Source organism: Triturus cristatus, chromosome 8, assembly GCF_964204655.1.
Source record: "Triturus cristatus chromosome 8, aTriCri1.1, whole genome shotgun sequence".
Lineage (NCBI taxonomy): Eukaryota > Metazoa > Chordata > Amphibia > Caudata > Salamandridae > Triturus > Triturus cristatus.
Window position 1 is genome coordinate 406010488 of NC_140591.1, and position 15174 is coordinate 406025661.

Sequence of the window (15174 nt, forward strand, 5' to 3'; positions counted from 1 at the left end):
CTCAGATCCTAGGAAATTTTTTATATTTTCCTTTGCAACCCTCTATCACATCCTTATGGAAACTGCTGGTGCAAAGTGACTCCACATTCATGGTCATCAGTAAAGATCTTTTGGGAGGCGGCTAATGGTATTCGGTTTATTCAGCTTACCAGTTGTGTCTTGGGTGTAAATCAATGTCTTTGTCAGATTTAAGCCTATAAAGAACAAATTTGCTCTATCAGTCTCACACAGCTTTTTGATGATTTCGTCTGTCAGAAATGTTGTCAGTGTGTGATCCAAAGATGACTGCCAGACAGGGTGGTTTTCTTAAGTTTTGGGTAACACCCGATTTATGGGGTTCAGTTCAAACTATGTTTCCTCTTACTGCCGCTGTCATTTACATTTACGGTTCATGTACGGGTTTGTCCATGTTCAGTTTCGTACTGGAGAATCGCATTAGGCTGAGTAGTTGCGAAAATTCTTCAAGGTAGTTTCATATTTCTATTATTTTTGTATGAGTTTAGACAGAATGTGATCCCCAATGATAGTAGGATACCTGTACACCCTGTATCTGAGAGGTTTCTAGATTTAAATTATATTGAAAGAGTAATGAAATACAAAATGACACAAAATTAAAAAAGTAGTAACATTTTATTCACAAGCAAATGTATAAAAAACATGTTTTCAAAAGTTTTTGATTTTGAATTTCAATAAATACTTCTTTTCTTCAGAGTAATTAAGCAGAAAAAGTCAAAGTGAATATATTACATTTTGGTTACTCCAGGGGATTTGTAACTCTTCCAATGAACAGCACTGCTCCTACAAAAAAACCACAAATACAATGCATAAATATTCATCCTTGACTCCAGCTAATGAATAGTAGATAACAATCCAAATTTATTGAGTTCGTGCCAAATATATTTAAAGAAGTAGTCTTAAAGTTTAACCGCTTCATTGCTAGTCACCCCACCCCGCAGTGCTGAGACCTTTTTATTTTTATTTTTGCTCTTTGGGGCCAGTCCACTCTTAAGACTGCGCAACTTTTTCTGCAACAAAGGCATGCAAGTCATAATTGCACCCCTTTTCCCCGCATGTACGGGATTTTAAAGTGAATTCTGAAGGTGCCCAAGGTTTGTGGATTCCCCCGAAGGGATGGAGAAAGTAGCCAAAATATAGAAATTATTTGGGGGTGGGAAACATGCTGTGTATGAGTGGTTTCCCCACAAGAATGGCAACAATTGCCTTTAGAGATACCATTATGGAGAAATGTGATCACATGCAGCAAAGTGGCCCTAAGCAAGATAAGGGCCGTCTTCAAAACCTTTAATGCATTTGACTTATCCGTCATTAGCCAGATTGAGTTCACAGTCAGTCCCCTCTTGCATAATTGGGATGTATTGTAGAGTTAAGAGGGTATCTCGAGCAACTACAGGGGGAAGGTTTGTTGCAGGTTAATTTAATCCTAACAGGAGTTTTCAACTGTCATTTGTGACCCTATATAGACATGAACTCCCAAGATCGGCCCACCTGCACCATCAGTGAGGGGCTGCATATGGAACACACATCGGTAGGGCGGGAATAGAACATCCTACTTAATAACCATGGTTTAACACACACACTGGACCTGATTGTTACCCCTTTGGGTTCTCTTCTCCAGCCAAACTATAAAGGCAGGGGTTGCTCAACAATCATTGAGTTTCTTTGTATCGACACCCCTGAGGAGGGTTATTTTCCTTTGCAATATCCTTCACAGCCCATTCAGTGACCACAATCCGCTGATGCTGGCGCTAGAAGCTTCGGGACGCCAGATTGCACAGGGCAGTACAAATGGGGGCACGATTTGTGCCACGGACCGACGAAGGCGTTTAAGGTGGTCACAAGTGAATGTTACTGATTTTAATAGACTCTTGTTCAGTACCAGCCAGCAGGAGATTCTGACCTGTTTAGACCCGCAAGACTCGGGGGAAGAAACCACTCAGGCATTTATTGCCCTTGCTAATTCAATTTACTCATTGCTAACAGTACCGGTAGCCTCCCCCGTGTGGCAGCCCCAAAATGGCTTGACAGCGAGTGCTCCCGGGCTCTTAGAGACCTGAAGATGGTCTTGAAGCAGATTCAGTGAGATAGCTCGGGTAGCAGCTAGCCGCAGCATCTATAAGCAGGTGGTCAAGAGGCATCAACGCCAATTGAAAAAATCAGCCTGGGAAGATCTAGCAGAGGCATGTAGTAAAAGGGATAGTACTAGCTACTGGAGGGTCATCAATAATCCCTGTTTCTCAGACCCGGATAAACCAGGGTTAAGTCACAACATTCCCTCAGATATATGGAAGGATCACTTTGGGGCAGTATACAATCATGGCACTAGTGAGTCAAACCCACAGAACCCAATTTTCCTCCACAGGTCGGATCCCATTAGCTTCACCCTGGCTGAGGTCAGAACGGGAATTGAAGGATTATCCCAAAACTGACCAAACCGTCATTGTGCACTCAGGAGTGGGCAAACCACTCCTCTCCTGTTCTGAGAGCAGGGCAGCCCCGCCCAAAAAAGTGAATAGCGGAGGAGCCGCCACTGCTAACACACATACCCAAAGCCATTAGCTTTCGCATAGACTAGACCTACTGGCTTTGCCAATGCATGTTATTTGGAGTAGCGGTGCGTTCATAAATCCAAGGGTGGAACTTCAAAATGGGTTAAAGTAGATGACAAGACCAAACGTGATCATTCAGTTTTGCAGCAGCAACGCAACTAGCAGCAAGAAAGCAGCCTGAGGCTTTGTCCATTCTGAGCAGGACATCCTGCAACAGGAATCCGGGAACTTAACCACGCTGACTTCAGGTAAATACAGGAAACTTCGTGCCCGAGTGCAAAATCTGCCAAGTTCGCCTGACTGCATAGATGAAATAAAAAATGTGGAGCAAACTCAACGAGATGATGAGCGGAGCGCTGAAACCTTTCAGACACTCACCCCAGTCACCGATCTGGGTTTAATCCATCACCGTCCTTTAGCTCACTCCGCCACCCCGTTTCAGACCCAGCCATATGCAAATCAGTCTTGACCCTGGTAAATATAAAAATGTGTCCACCCTCTGCGGCATACAATTTGCATACTCTAGAACCTTCCATTTCCTGCATGCGCCATGCCTCTATTTCAACATGGCGCGTTGGAGTTTATACCTAGCAGTACAGAAGGGCACTCCAGCAAATAGCAGTTATTTCAGTCAAGGCAGCCTGCCGTGTCTTATGAGCATGCAGTTCAGTCTCTACAGCCAAGTGTTCAATAAATAAAACCAAAGAGGCACTTGGCAGACACAGCCTGTCACCTCACTTTCAGTTAACGAGAAGTGGCAGGAGGGAGTTTGTGCCAGCGCCGCTTTCAGAGGGACTGTGGTGTTGCTAGGCGCCTGTACTAACAAATTATCTGAATTGTTCAGAAAAGTATTTTTTTCTTTCCACGAGTGAGGCCTACTGCCAAAAAATAAACCATAGGGATTTCACAACATGTCACGTGTTCTCTGTGGGAAAATAAAATATGTGTCCACAGTTTCATCTTCCTCCCGACCCTCGGTCTCTTCCTCCTCCTTATGAAAGATGGAATATGTTTTGTGAAACCTAGCACCCCAATATGCAGCTTGTAAAGTTTTGCCAACGTATACATTGAACAGTTTAATATGTTACATTTTAATCCGGCTGTGGCCTAGATTGTGTAGTAAAATGCAGATAGATTTTTGCTTTACGTATCCAGCAGGGCAGTACACAAACATGCTACGATAGCTATATTTTACTGGCTGAAGACGGATAATCCAGGAGAAAATATTTCTGATGAGAGAGTAGAAGATAGTTCCCTTTAATCGTGTGAACGGCAGTTGTAATTCTGCTCTGTGATCTGCCATGTGTACACTACGTGATGACTCTGACAACAGTAAATCAATGGTATTACATTGTTACAATACAGAAGTTGTGTAATTTGCTTGCTACAGATCGGTAATGTCACAATTAAAAAGCTTAAAAAGCATTGGTATTAACTGATATTGTGACTTTGTGAATGCTTGTTGCCAATGCTGAACAGTTCTGGCAACAAGAAAAAAAATACTTGCTTCTGATGCTAAGTGGTATAGACAAAAAAAAAATCAATGTTTGGCCTCAGCGTGATGACGTATGTTCATGCATGCACCTAGAAGCCTGTGCACACATCTCTTATGACGCTCTGGTGACAATTACGTTTTTTATTTGTTTACTTTTAACTTATCATCCCAAGATCAGTGGTGGCTGGTATTTAACAGCGGTGCGGGGGGTGTGAATGAAGAAAAAACATTTCCTTATCCATTATATTTAGAATTTTAAATAGGTAATATTGAATTACAGGGATGTTTTTAGCCGAGAGCTTCTTATTGGCAACAAATAGCTCAAGCTTCGCTCTCCTTGTCTGTCTCTGATGACACTCAGAACGCTGAGTGAAATAATTCCCCTAATTCACTTTTTACCCATGTATAATTTCATTATATGTATTGCCCCAAAATCATCTGTCCCTGCTTTCAGCTGCAATGCAGGGGCACAGCAGTAGTGGGGGGCTGTACATAGCATGATGTTTCCATGCAGCCCCAAATTTTAACGAGCAATGGTAAAGGCATTAGGTTTTGCCTATGTGATTAATAATAAGCTGTTTTTTGTTGTAAGTTGTAGCTTGCTGAGTAGTTGTACAATATAAGTTACAGAAAATCTGTTAAACTGTTATGACTTGTTTATGTACAAAAAGGCAATATATTTTGCTGTTACTAGTGGTATAGTGTGGGTAAGTTAACAGCAACATTTAGAAAAATGAAAAGAAAGAGGGAACAAATAGAATTAATTGATGTAATAGCAATATTGTGTGTTTAGAGGCGTTCAGACAACTTTCTGGCCCTGTGCCACTGCGCCTGTTGTACCATTCAAATCATGCATCTAGTGCCTGCACGATCACTGCATTCGTGACTGCCTGTTTAGTAGTAAAATATATCAATATTTGGTATTTAGAGGAGTTATGACAACTTTTGGCTATGGTGCCACTGCACCTGCTGCACTATTCAAATCATTACCTTATTGCCTGTAAGATAACTGCACTAGGGTTTACCTGTGTAGTATTAAAATATTGCAATATTTGGTGTTTAGAGGAGTTCCTAGAGCTTTTGGCCCCTGTGCCACTGCACCTGCCGCACCATTCAAATCATGACGCTAGTGCCTGCAAGGTAACTGCACTTGCGACTGCTTATTTAGTAGTTAAATATAGCAATATTATGTGTTTAGAGGACTTCTGACACCTTTTGGGCCTGGTGCTACTGCACCCGCTGCACCATTCAAAACAGGACCATGTTGTCTGCAAGGTAACTGCACTTGGGGTTGCCTGTTTAGGAATAAAATATAGCAATATTAGGTGTTTAGTGTGGTGCCTGGAGCTTTTGGTCTCGGTGCCACTGCTCCTGCTGTACTATTTAAATCATGACCCTAGCGCTTGCTAGATAACTGCACTTGTGACTGCCTATTTAATAGTACACTATAGCAATGTTTGGTGTTTAGTGGAGTTCTGGCAACTTTTGGCCCTGGTGCTTCTGCATCTGTTTCACCATTTAAATAAAACCCCTTTCAACTGCAAGGTAATTGTGACTGCCAGTTTAGTAGTAAAATATAGCAATATTAGGTGTTTAGAGGACTCCTGATAACTTTGGATCCCAGTGCCACTACACCTGCTGCACCATTCAAATCAAGCACCGTTTAACTGCACTTGTGACTGTCTGTAGGATAGTAAAAAACGGCTATATGTCTACGCAAACATGTGTGCTCCTTATTTCGTAAATCCAAACAGTTCTTTCATATGGTGCTCCATGAACATGAAATGGCCTCCATGCTCCAACGCAGGGACGCGATGCTCCCAGCAGTGATAAGTAATACGCCTGAGCATCGCGGTATAAAATGTCAGAGTTCCAATTATCCCAATATGTTCTTTAAGTTTCTTATTTTTGTCTTCGCCGATTACTTACGCGAGTTGGAGTACTCTCTTTATTCAACGAATGGATCTTCGTGCACTTTCTAATTGATATTAATGATGCGACTGGCGATACGACATACTAGGTTATTTTTGCTGGACACAATCATAGCTGTGGATTGCTTTTAAAGTGCGCACAACTATAATCAGTTTGGCCCTGATGAAGTCATTGGTTGATTTACCTAAATGACGAAACATGTGTGGCTGCAAAGCTGTAATAATTGCTGGATGTATGAGAAGATGAAAATAAGAAAATTAAAGAACATATTGGAGCTCTGACATTTTATACTGTGGAACTCTGGAGTATTACTTATCCTATTCCTTTCTGACCCCTCTTACCCCAAAAATTGGCAGAGGCGAAAGGGTTTCTGCATGGGAGAAATATTTTCCCAGACTAAAATGTAGAGTTGCACACCTGAACTTCCTGACTCAATACTGTGCCCTCCATTCCCAGTAGCACATCAAGAAACCTGCGAGTGGCGCAGAGTTCTGTGCGGCAGATTTACAAGCCCCTTGTGACACGTTTACGCCACCTTTGTATCACTATTGTGATGCAGCGGCATCGTAAACAATGCGCCACGTTGCGACACATTTACAACGTGGCGCATCTAGGGAGATGCATCATGTTGTAAAGCCCTGCGCTACATTATACCTGCGTCAGGTATAATGTATGCAGGGTGGGCGTTCCGTTGCAAGAAAGCCTCATAAAATTGACGCAGTGAAATCTACAAGATTTCACTGCGTCACTTCTAAGACACCACTGCATCACAACTTAACGCATGCTTGAAGCAGGCATAAGGAGTGACGCAGCATAATAGGAATAGGCATTCCTGAGCATTGCTGGAGTTGCATCGTGCTTGCGACACAATGCAGCAATGCGTGGCCTTTACGCCAACATCTGTCAATCCTTGTGCGACTGTGCGCCGCATTGTAAATGCGATGCATCCATGGTGGCGCAAGGTTTTTTTTGCATGACGCAAATTAACGGATGGATCTCTGCTGATATGCAGTGATGCGTCAGGTCTTGTAAATCTGACCCTCTGTGTTATAGGTCTCTGCGTTTGTGAATTCCAAAATGCAATAAATATTCACTCAATCGAAGGAGTACTTTCCCAGGTTTCAAACGTACATCTTTGTTGTGAAATGGGCCCTCCGAGTTTATAAAGAGTTAGCACTACTGAAGTGCGGAATGTGCAAACACAGGATGTCAGAGCTGTGAATAGGGCTCAAGTCCAGAGGGTGACTTCCAGACAGTCCTGTTTTCAGCTTACAGCACCACTTATGAGGTCTGGTAGTTTCATTTCCCCCAGTATGGGGATAGACGTACAAGGCATGACAAGACAGCCATGCCTGAGGTCACCCTCGCCCCTGCACCTGATTGGCCGCTTCGTGAGCTGGGGCTCGTCAGCAAGATACGCTGACATTCCAAGGTGTGCTTTTCAAACCTGCATGGCATGCTCAGACCTTCGCCTGCCCCTCTGGGCCCAAATAAGTTCGCAGAAGCACTTGCTCAACAAGAAACGTGCCAAGAAGGACTATTTATAGCGCCTACGGCCTCGGAGACCGCAGTGCACACCAAGACCGTTTTCCAGTGCTCGCCTATTCACAGCCCAGGCATGGAACGCAAACACTCTAGTATGACACACTACCTGTGATCGCTTGCCTCAGGAAGAACAGAAACGGCCGGTCTGCTTTGAACACAGGAGTCCGGGATCTTTTCAGCAACACCATGGCTGCAAAACAAACAAAAACAATTGATTTTGGGTTGTATTTTGTGTAGTAGTATAGCGCTGATAACTTCAAAGAGTCAAATTTACAAATAGGGATGAAGGTAGTCTGTTGTAATGTCACCTGTTCAGCCGCATTCTGACATTTTGAGAGCGTTCAGATTTGTTTTTGGGTTGTGCTATCTGGTCAACTTCAATAACCATGGGGCATATGTACAAGCCTGTATCGCCACCACAATGTCACTTTTACGGACATTGTGGTGGCGATAGGGGCTGCACCTTATGTACAAGGCAGCGTTAAACCACTTAACGTGGCTTAGCGCTGCCTTGTGCGTAAGGCACCCATTCACGCTATGGTTAGCGTGAAAGTGGCGTGCAGTGAGTATTGTGGTGGGCGTTCCACCGCAACACCCATTGTATTTGAAGCTGCCCCCTATGTACAAGGGTGGCGTACATAGGAGGCAGCGCCAAAATTAAGACCAGGAAAACACTGGTCTTAAGTTGGCGAGACGGGGAGAAATGCATTATTTCTCCTCGTTTTTGCTTTTTCCATTTGTGCTGACTTGTGCAACACACATGAGAAAAGCAAAATGCCATGGTTTGTTTATGTGCAGGAAGGAGTCCCTTCCTGTACATAAACATTTCTTTTAAAAAAAAATACCACTTTGTATCTTTCATGTGTGCTGCATGAAGCAGCACACATGAAAGTTACAAAAAGCACTTTAGGATTATTTATGTGCAGGAAGGGACACCTTCCTACACGTAAACAATCCTCCCTGGTGCAAGGGTGCATGCGTTGGTGCTAAGTTGTTAAATTTAGCGCCATCACAGGGGGAAGCACAAGGCTGCACCACATTCTTGTAAATATGGTGCAGCCTTGCGTTTCAGATGTGGCGGAGCGCGGTGTTAAGCCAAGCTGGCTGATGACACACTCCACCACTTCCTTGTGCGTATCCCCCATGTATCGCCTGCGTGCACCATCGTTTTGGAATGAACAGCCGGTGGCACGCCCACTTTTTCGTTGTTGCGAATCTCCATTGCAGCAATGCCTTAGTGAGTGAGCACGACTTTCTGTGAGGGAACGACCTTTGGCTGTAATGTTCATCTGTGTTCCTTGTGTGCAGCACTCAGCAGCAGAGATGTTTTAATGCACGGGCAAAGTGGGCACTTGCCCAGGCCCTTGCCTTCCAAGGTGCCCCCTGGGAAATTGTATTTCCTCTCTGTTTGACCTCTGTCTTTTCTGTTTCTCTAGTTAAACCTCTCTCCATCTTGATCTAATTCCACCTCTGACTCAGTCTCTACCATCTGAAGGGCTTTTGGGGTCCCACACAAAGCATATTTCAGCTGTTTAGTGTGACCTTGTTCAAGACTAACTTTTAATTTAATATTGCTTGGCATTGCATGGGTTGAATTAGCCAGAAATAGATAGATAATGACACTCAAGTTTGTTCAGTACAGGGGTGCCCAAAATATGTCTTGCCCAGGGCCCCCAAATTCCTTGATATGATGCTGCTCAGAAGAGTGAAGCAGAGAACTGCAGCACGAACTGCACTGGAAGCTTAAAGTGTAGATACAATTATATCAACACCCAAATTGTGAAAGGCAGCTGAGTGCAGACTCATAAATCTTGCACTGGTGCAAACTTGGCGAAAGTCATTTTCCACATTTTTCAATATGCTGAATGGATTGAGGCAAATGTGGTTGCTGCAGTTTATACCACATAAGCAGTTTTGTATCAGGGAAAGAAACTGATCACACTGCGCCCCAGATTTACTAAAATATCACACAAGGCAGTGACGCACGTAAAGATGCCGAGCTGCTTTGTACGAACGAACGCGAGAAGAAGAGTCCTATCTACGAAGATGTGGCGCTGTCTGCTGTCCCTGCGCTGGTGCCCTTTTGTCTGCCATGCATCAACATAGACACCCTTGCGGCATAGTGCAAGGGTGCCTGAGTTGAGGGAAGCATCGGTTTTCCACAGGAAGGGGTCCCTTCCTGTACAAAAACTTTAAGGCGTTTCCCACGTTGTGTGTGAGCTGTAGAATGCAGAACATATGCAAAGAGGGAAAAATGAAGAAAAATTGAAACATTTCTCTTTGTTACGCCTGCTTCAAGGAGGTGCAGGATATTGGCGCAAACCCCTGTCTACAAGTCTTCGAGATAGAGATTTCGATCAAATCCCCTGGGTGGCTGCTTGGGAAGGCCATGCACCACCCATGGCACGCCCCTTGACGCAAAGTAACGCAAGGCAGCGCTTTGCACAGCTTTGTGCTACTTTTGGTTACAATCCAGCGTAAATTGTGATTTGCTTTGAATTGTAAACAAACCCGACAAAAAACGTTTGTAAATCTGGGCCTGAATATGCTCTGTGTTTGATGTGTTTACACAAAAAGTCGTGAAACAATTACAGATGCCCTCACTTTTGAAATGTTACAAATTAAACTAACTTTGAAGATACATTTTGCATAAAGATTGCAAAGTCTGTTCATTTTTAAAAAAAATAAATGTTATTCATGCATCCGTTTTTTATTAATTTGCCTTGCCAATAGGTCAGCATAAAAAGCTAACCAGAGAACCGTGTGGCTTTCCAGCATAACCTGCCTGAAATCCCACAACTGACTGAAAACCTCCACTGTAATTTCGAATCAGTTCATAGATCTATTGTGTCCGATTTTGGTCTTTGTAGGAGGTCTCAAATCGGGTGAAATTGGCGGATTGGCGCTCTGATTCACACCCGAGAACTGCCGCCCAATTTTGTTTACCAGGCCCTGTTAATGAAACTATTAGTGTTACTACAAAGCCGTCTGGTCAGACATTCACCTGTGCAGTTGTCCCATTTCTTTCTGCGGTTACTTAGTCAATGACATAGTAATGCCTCAAAATGTACACATTTCCCCAGTTTCTGTACATTGCTGTTTTAGGGGACATACAGAAGGCCATGCCTCTATACTCAATGAACAATATTTCAGCTCCCCCCTACGTGCTGCATCTCTATGCGCCACTGTCAAGCCCAACCAGAGTAGTAATGTATTTAATTCAAATTCACTTCCTTCAATATTCTCAGTATTGCTAGTTTGTGTTCTAGATCTGTCTCCCACCCTCAGCACCTTGGATGTTTCCACACTCACCGCACCCAGAACCTCTGAATTACCTGACATGAGAGGCCCCTCCTCGCTCTTGCATCTGAAGAAGCTGAAGTCATCAACCAGCCTGACGCTGCACTGCCTAACCTGTAAAATGCGCCCTGCAAGGCATCTTGTGCGACACCAGCCCAAGACGCGGCTGTTCAGGCACCTCCTAAGGACTCGTGAGTTTTCCCCCACCCTACTTTCTCTGTTGGCCACAAGCCCCTCATCCATTTTACGCTACAGTTTTTAAGGCACTCTGGCACATTATTCTTCAAGGTTTTAAAACCTCTGAGATTGGATTTGCTCTTCTCTTCTTTACCAGCATTCTAACTTCCAATGTGAAGTATGCAACCGAGCCTTCTTCAGGGCCTGGCCAACTTGCAAAATTCAGGGGCGCCTCCTCCATTTGAGCAGAGGAGCGTTGCCCCACAAGCCCCAGAGATGAAAAATAAAATGATAGTAAAGTTTATTTATTACCATTTCATTTTTTAGCAAACAGTCCCAAACTATCATGATGGGGCGGGGCCAGCCCTACCGAGTGGCAGCATCAGGGAGCTGTACGCTTTAAAATGCGCATGTCTCTTTGGCTGGCGTCTTGGGTCAGACAGCCAGACGTGCATTATAAAATTCTCTAACCTAGCTGTCTTAGACAGCTGTGTTAGAGAAAGCACAGGCCTCCAGTGCTCTTAGGGGCGCTGGGAGAGCCTGCTCTATCCAACAATAGTGCTGCTCTCATGCTGTGAGAGCAGCGCCAGGATTGGGTAGAGCAGTTTCCTGCATTGGGAGCTTCCTGGAAGACATCGAGGCAGGAGGACGTCATGCTGCAAAGGTAAGTGAATTTATTTATTTATTGTTTGTGCCCCCATCCTCCCCTCCACACAACCACTCTTGGTACAAGCCAGCCGCCACTGCTGTAAATATTTGTAAAATTATGTCCATTCCTGCTAAAAACATTTCTGCCATATGTGGTCCAATAGGTCACCGAACTTTCAAATGCCAGTTGGATCGCATATTTTGAAACTGTTTGATCTTATGCACTTTTTCCTGGGCAGTGCCATTGGCAATCAAGCAAGATCAATGTTGCTTCAAAGTCAATAGCATTACTTCAGAGATCTCAGGTAATTTACCCCAATTTTTAACACATATAAGAGATGCAGGCATGTTTTCTCTGCCATGACTTCCTATCCATGTCAAATGGCAGACTCTTCGAGCAGCTTGAACACCAATTAATTCACTGGCACTTACGATGAGAACCAAAAGTCATTGTGGATATATGGTAACAAAATTACTCCCTCAAATATTACCTAGTGGCGATCGCGACTGGGTAGGTGGAGGTATGACCATGGATTTGTTTGGTTAGCTAATAACTTTGGCGCTGTTTGACGAAACTTCACAAAACGTTCCCAACATTTTCATCCACCTGCTCCTTCCTGAAAAGTTTTGGGGTGATCCGTCAAGCAGGGGCCAAGAAAAAGAGGGGGGTCCAAAAATGTATGTTCTCCAAGCAATTTTCCATAGAAAAATCAAAAAGCGATGCAGAAAAAACAACAGAACAGATTCACACAAAATTTGGCAGAAAGCTAGATCTTTTACCAGAACGCATGCTTTTTGTGATTAGGTTTAAATCAGTTCAGTAGTTTTTGAGAAATTAAGGTTAAAAATGTATGTATATTTTAGGCCTTAGCCGATCTGGTGAAAAGATTAAATCTGATTGTCTGCCCTCAAAGATGTTGCGTTAGCCAGTTTAGGACTTGGTTAAACAGCCGCCTGTCCTCAAAAAAGAATTTAAAAAAACATATAGGGGCAGAGTAGGGATACTCCAACCCCCTTGGCCTGGCAGTGGGGGGACGCAGAGGGACCTCCTCTTGTGCCCAAAACATTTTTGTGAATGTTACCGCAAAACAAGTTCAATCTTTCCCAGGGTGGGCCAGGTTCTGAGGACTTGCCACATCATTAATATAAAGGTGTGGCGGGTGTGAGGCCCCCTCTTTGAGCCATTTAAAGGCTCCTGGGACCCCGTACCCTGGGACCTGAGTAAATCCTTTGTGTTTTAGAGGGGGGCATGCACCCCTTCTCCCTGAGCCATTTATTGGCCCCGAGGACTTCATCCCCTGTGGTCTCAGTAAATCCTTTATTTAGGGAGGCCTCTCCCTGAGCGATTTTGTGGCCCTGGGCCACCATCTCCAAGGCCCCATTTATTTTTTATTTGGGGAGAGGGGCGTATGAGTCCCCCTTCCGAAGCCATAGAATGGCTCCAGGGACTGTATCACATGGAGCCCGATGGCAAGTGATGTCCCAGCGACCCCAGACTCTGGAACACTGTGTTTCCCTGCCTGGGAGAGCGCGGGCAGTGAGCGGAAATCTAACTCTGTGCCTGTGCTCTCCCGAGAAGGGAATATAGGTTTGCTCCCCCCCACCCAGCAGGAGCAAAAACAAACACTACTCCTGCCGGGCATGGGCAAATCAACGCAGCTGTCTCCCTCCAGCACTGAGGAAGGGTGATTGAAGGGGAGTCTGCAGTGTCCTGGGGGTCATGGTCCTACCCTATTTCCCCAATGGTCAGCAGTGTTGTGGGTGTCCCAGGTGGGACCAGGGCAGTCCTATACATTTATTTTATATTTTTTTCAAATGTCTTGAGGATGCCGGGATTGAAGCAGCCTCCCTAATAACATTTCTTTTTTTAAATTGAAGTCTCCTGGATCATTGAATCCATAGCCCCAAGAGATCTTACCATTATTTGAAAGCACTCCACACTGGAGCTGTTATGCTCTTCAGCTGGAGTGCGGGGACCCCTTGTGGTTGGTCCTATGGCTGTATGTTTTGGCCTAAAAAAATCTCTGTGCGTATATACCCACACATTGGACAAGCAATGAGATTAACGGTGGGCCACGTTCCATAGCAAACTCCTTAATGTCTCATCCACCTAATGGAAAAACTTCACTGGCACCCAAAATTATGTGTTCTGCATACATATAAAAATGTTGGGAGAAAAATAATTTAAAGAAATGCCACCCTTCTCAAATACAATAACAGAATTGGCATGATCAGCCCCAGGTCTATATTCCATTGTGAAGTCCATCCCCTGTTCTGGAGTGTACAGCTGGCTTGTTTGTTGGATCTGTGAGTTTTGGCTGGTTTGATGGGGGCAACTGAGTCAGCGGCCGTGATCCAGGTGTTGAAGTTCTCGACTGCCTGTTTCAGGTTGGTTGCAGCATCGAGCTGGGTTGAGGGCGTCCGTTTATTGGTTCAGTGTCGCTTTGCTCCAGCTGCAGAAGGAGGTGCTGGGTGGGTTGGGGGTACTGCGAGGGGATCCTGCGATAATGAAGTGGTCGGTCCAGGTGAGTTCCGTTGTATGGCTGTATTTGACTCTGTTGCTTGATGTGAAGATAGGGACCAGTGTGTGTCCAGTGTCTGTGGGGTCGTCCAGATGGAAGTTGAGGTCTCCGAGGAAGATGGTACCTTTGATGGTTGTTTTGTTGTCGGTGTGGAGTTTGAAATTCAGGTGTTCCATGATTGGGGTGGTTTCGACTTCGCTGGTGGTGCAGCGGATTGATTCTTTGTGGATGATAGCGATGCCACCTCTGGATTTGTTGGTGCGGTCCCAGTGTTTCAACTTGTAGTCGTTGGGCATTGCGATGGTAATGTCGGGGGCCGAAGAGGAGTTGTGCCATGTCTCTGTACTGAAGGTTACATCAGGGGGGAGGGTGGAGATGGTGTCCTAAACTTCGGTGGCATGTTTGCAGAGTGATCTGGTGTTGATCATGAGACATCGAAGTGGTTCCGGGGTGGTGTTGGCTGGCAGGATGGGAGTGGCTTGGGTTTCTGCGAGGGCGGGTGGTCCTAGGTGTTATGCCAGTGGTATGTTTTGGCATGTTTCTAATGAAATTTCTTGAAACTGGTGCTGTAATAGATACAATTTGAACTCCCTTTTTTCAAAATGTTTTGCATCACGTTTTCTTGAAATATATGCTGTAACGTAATGCACCATTTGAATCTATTTTTACTTTAAACCTTGACACAACCCCTAGATGTTCCTCTTTCACTTTGGCATGCTGGCTGTACTCACTTTCTACTTTAACTTGGATGTCAGCATTTCGTCCTACCACTTTAGGATCCAGCAGCTGTCACTGCTGTGTTGTTGAGGGACAACCAGTTTTCTGGATGCCCCTGGCTTGGGGTCCCTTGGCGCACTGTGCAGGAGCCTCTTCTCTCAGTTTATCTTATGGGTACCACTGTTATCCCCTTGTGCCTGTTTAACAGCGAACTGTTACTGGTCTTCTAGAGTGGGACTGGTCCTTTACCCATTGCTCAAGTACCCCTGGA

General features: G+C 44.6%; 1 protein-coding gene across 1 annotated transcript in view; it reads right to left on the reverse strand.

Annotated features, from left to right (window-relative positions):
• Positions 1-613: 613 nt before the first annotated feature.
• Positions 614-15174, reverse strand: part of SERPINE3 (serpin family E member 3) — a 54254-nt gene continuing 39693 nt past the window's right edge. Inside the window, exons 8-9 of the mRNA XM_085620416.1 lie at positions 7646-7729; positions 614-798 (exon numbers count right to left, since the gene is read on the reverse strand). Of these exons, the coding sequence (XP_085476542.1) occupies positions 755-798; positions 7646-7729 (128 nt within the window). The 3' untranslated portion in view covers positions 614-754. The remainder of the gene's footprint in view (positions 799-7645; positions 7730-15174) is intronic.